The sequence below is a fragment of the Nymphaea colorata genome, unplaced genomic scaffold, assembly GCF_008831285.2.
Source record: "Nymphaea colorata isolate Beijing-Zhang1983 unplaced genomic scaffold, ASM883128v2 scaffold0516, whole genome shotgun sequence".
Taxonomy (NCBI): domain Eukaryota; kingdom Viridiplantae; phylum Streptophyta; class Magnoliopsida; order Nymphaeales; family Nymphaeaceae; genus Nymphaea; species Nymphaea colorata.
In genome coordinates, this window is record NW_022205022.1 from 25,654 (window position 1) to 29,454 (window position 3,801).

The window sequence follows — 3,801 nt, forward strand, 5'->3', positions numbered from 1 at the left end:
GATGTGTCTCTCAACCTCTTCGATGTGCTTAGAGTCAATATATGCTGCGATTTTTCCAGTCAATTTCATCAGGACTGCCACAGTATTGGTGCAAATGAAAGAAATGGCAATGCCGAAGTGCGAATTGTACTATTCCAGCTTGACACGTTCCAGGTGCTTCTGAAGGCGTTTGTAAATCTCATGGGAAATCTATATGCTTGAAGCCTTACAGCGTTCTCGGGCAGGAAGAGGAAAAGCTTGAAGACCAGCATCATCAGGGAGCCGAATGGGATGATTTCGACCACCGCCAGGATGTAAAACTCCAGCTTCAGGAAGATAGTGAAGATTAGCCACTTGGTGCACAGCTTCTCCTGACGAGTCTTCTTCAGCTTGCCCGACTCGAGCTCGAAGACGATGCGGTAGACGAGGACCGTATAGCCGACGACCGTCAACAGTGTCGATGTGAAATCGTAGAATGCCATATTTTTATATACCACCAATCACGCCCATTCAATCTCAAACCGCATTTTTCACGCTCTCCTTTGAATTTTCCCAAAAATCATTTTTTTCACTTTTGTAGGAGTATGATGTGCGTTCTTGCAAGAAATGATGATGATGCTCGTATTAAGTATGGTTTTTATAAATAGATCATTTAGGTAATGTGGTTTGACGACAGCAACAAGAAGGAATTCATCAAGATATCGGAAAAACAGTTCAACTAAAGATACCAGATCATCCAGTCCCTGGGAAAGGGCAACTACGGTTAGGTCTTCAAGGCCAAGTCCGCCCACGGCAACTTGGTCGCCCTCAAGAGCTTCAAGACACAGGCCCTGCAACAGTTCCATATGATCTTGCGGGAAGTCTCCAATCTCAAGAAGCTCGACCATGCCAACATCCTCAAGTTCTATGATTGCTACATCGTCGATGATTACAAGTACTACATGGTCACTGAGTTTTGCCAAGGAGGGTCACTGCCAGACTTCATCTCACAGATACCCCAACAACGCCCAAAACTGGCACTCTGCCAACAGATGGCTGAAGGATTGGCTTATGCGCATGAACAAGGAATTGTGCACAGAGATCTAAAGCCATAAAATATTTTGATTGGACAGAGAAACGTGGCTAAGATTGGAGATTTTGGATGCAGCACCAGACTGGGAGCAAACACTGATGCCCTGACATCAAGGGTGGGATCGCCAGCTTATATGGATTATCGAGTGGGACGGAGACAGGAGTATGACCACACAGCTGACCTTTATTCGCTGGGAATGGTCTTCTTATGGGTCTTCCAGGGTAAGGGCATCTATGATGAGTGCAAAAGCCTTACTGATCTCAACCACCACCAGAGCCAGATCAGCAGGGATTATGAAAATAGCATACAAAGGTATGTCGAATCCCTGCCCGCTCCCATCGATGCGATTGTCAAAAGCTGCCTCAGTCCTGACTATCGCAGCCGTTTCCCAGCTAAGACCATTGCCTCCATGATTGCTGCTCGGCTCTCACAGGACAAGAGTTCAACAAATTTGGTTTCTACTCAGGATTAACTCTAAGAATCTGTGGAGAATGAAAGAGTGAACTTTGCTTACAAGCTGATGGCGCTAACCAAGGACTTCTAACGGCGCCACCGTAACTAAAAGACAAGAGACATCCTCTTCAGGTTATTGCGTCATAACCAATAGGCACTGGAGAGCATTACTAACATTCAGGGACTACGGTACGTCAATCCAGGAACAAAGGCACAGTTTACTTTCATTGTGGTCCTCTATTATCACTACTGGTTGGAGCAAATTCACTTGATTATCCATGAGGAGCCGTCACAGCTCTCCAAACGCTATCCGGAAATCGATCCCAAGAGCATTGAAGCAGAAGTTCTGCGCGTGGCGGATGCGCATATTGCTCAAGAGAAAGAAAGAGTGGCTCCAGTGCTTCTACGATGTGCCCAGCGTATTCAGAGTACTTTGCACTTGGTGGCCAAGGATATCTACCTTCCTCAACATTTCCGCGAATTCGTAAGGGCTGCCAACCAACGAGAGCCTCTTCCGTTCTCTCTTCTCCAGGAAAAAGAGCTCCTCAACAGTTTGGGCGAGTTTTTCACAAAGAGAGTAAAGGCTGACTACGACTATCTCCGTGGGTGTGAAGAGGAGCACGATGACCGGTTGAAGATCGTTGAGAAGATATCCAAATCCTTCTAATGAGTTTTCACTGATTCAGTGTGCTCACCATGATCTTTGAGGTCGTGTTGTGATATTGCTTTCATTATCTACATTCTGATAATAATTAATCACAAATGAACAGAGCCCTCATCGCTCTCCTCCTCGTGGCCTTCGCAGCTACCATGTCTCCCGTCATCCTCATCACCCCTGAAAAGTAACTGCCTTGATACATAGTCACCAGGCTGTACTCAACTCACAGCAACTTATCCAATACCTTGCCAAGCAACCCACGCCTATCTTGGCTGAGCTTGGCCCATCACTGAGAGCGACCTTGCTGCTCTCCGTTCTTCGCTTCGCAGTCTTCCCATCGATAAGCACAGAATTAGCTCTTTCCTCGCCACCTCTGATAGCCTGAGCCAACTTAAAACAGGCTTGGCTGCTATGCGAGCTGAGGAAAAGACTCTCCAGGTCTCTGAAATCTTGGCTTTGTTGGAAGTTCAGACCAAGCCGATCATCATTACTGCCGATTTGGCCACTCCTTCGAGCCCCAGAATCTTGCAATCTGGTAATTTTAGCAACAACGTGACCTCAAAGATATTCGACAACATGACAACCGCTTCTCTTTCCGGACTGTGGGTGGGTCTCTTCCTGCTGGTGATGTTGGGCATCGCTATTTCCTGCCTCTTCGATCTCAAGACTCACGATAAGTTCGCAAGACAGAACCTTTGGGTCGGCAGAGAATCATGATTTCATAAGAATCATCATCGTATGGATAGGGTGATAGGTTAGGCATGAGATGAGGATGTATATAATGCGATCAGAAGTCGAAGGTCGATGGGTCGGGATTAGGAACCTTAAGACTGTTCTTGAACATGAATTCAGCCAAACAGTCTACTGGATCCTTGGGGAAGGAGTGAAGCAGCTCTGCGATGCCTTCTGAGAGGATGGGACCAGGTTGACATCCAAATATTTGCGGAGGGCAAGTGACTTTTTGTCCAGAATTTATCTTTCCTCGTTTTGTTCGTTTTCTTTCTTCATCATGTAGTCCTCGTTTTGGATGTCACGAGTAATCCGTTCCTTCTTGTCAAGCTCCTCTCTTGCCACTTTGCGACGGTTTTTCTGCTCCGCTAAGTGCTGTTAGATCACTGTCCTTTCCTGCCTCTCTTGCACTCCAACTGGCGCACAAGGGACTCAGGATGGCTTCGGTTTGAGGAGAAACAGTAACATGATGGCAGGGAATTTTGTTCTCGCGGAAGAAGTCCTCCACGATGTATTCTCCGCTTTAGCTGTTGTTGAGAGTGCGGTATCGCTTGAGAAGCGCGCCGATACGCTGCGGAGTGAGATGGGTGTTAGCCACTTGCTCTTCTGGCAGCTATTGAATGCGTTCCAAGATCTGCTGGTCACTCATCTCCAGGACGATCAACTGGGTAGGGACCAGCCGTGCCTCGACCACTTTCTTGGCTCCTTCTTCAGGCTCTTCTCCCTCAACAACTGGCACTCCCATAAAGACTTCTCTTGCATCTTAGTATCTTCTAGGGAAGCCGTCGAGGATGTAGCCTCGGTTGAGACAGTCGTTTTGGGTGAGTCTCCACTTGTAGCATTTATAGAGAAGCTCATCACTCAAACGCACGTCAACGGCATCAGGATTGAAGGGAGCTAATGGCTAACG

The 3,801-nt window shown here is 47.2% G+C and overlaps 1 protein-coding gene across 1 annotated transcript; it reads left to right on the forward strand.

Moving 5' to 3' along the window:
• Positions 1–824: 824 nt before the first annotated feature.
• On the forward strand, positions 825–2,171 carry LOC116245116 (uncharacterized). The gene is made up of 3 exons (XM_031616817.1): positions 825–1,049; positions 1,092–1,505; positions 1,659–2,171. The coding sequence occupies exons 1-3, from the start codon at positions 825–827 to the stop codon at positions 2,169–2,171; spliced, it is 1,152 nt and encodes a 383-aa protein (XP_031472677.1).
• The last annotated feature ends 1,630 nt before the right edge of the window (positions 2,172–3,801 follow it).

Excerpts from the sequence above, each read along its gene's own strand:
- LOC116245116 (XM_031616817.1), top strand. The coding sequence starts at position 825 with ATGATCTTGCGGGAAGTCTCCAATCTCAAGAAGCTCGACCATGCCAAC. Across the intron at positions 1,050-1,091 it reads ATGCGCATGAACAAGGAATT|AGAAACGTGGCTAAGATTGG; the intron begins GTGCACAGAGAT and ends TTGATTGGACAG. Across the intron at positions 1,506-1,658 it reads ACAAGAGTTCAACAAATTTG|GCACTGGAGAGCATTACTAA; the intron begins GTTTCTACTCAG and ends CATAACCAATAG.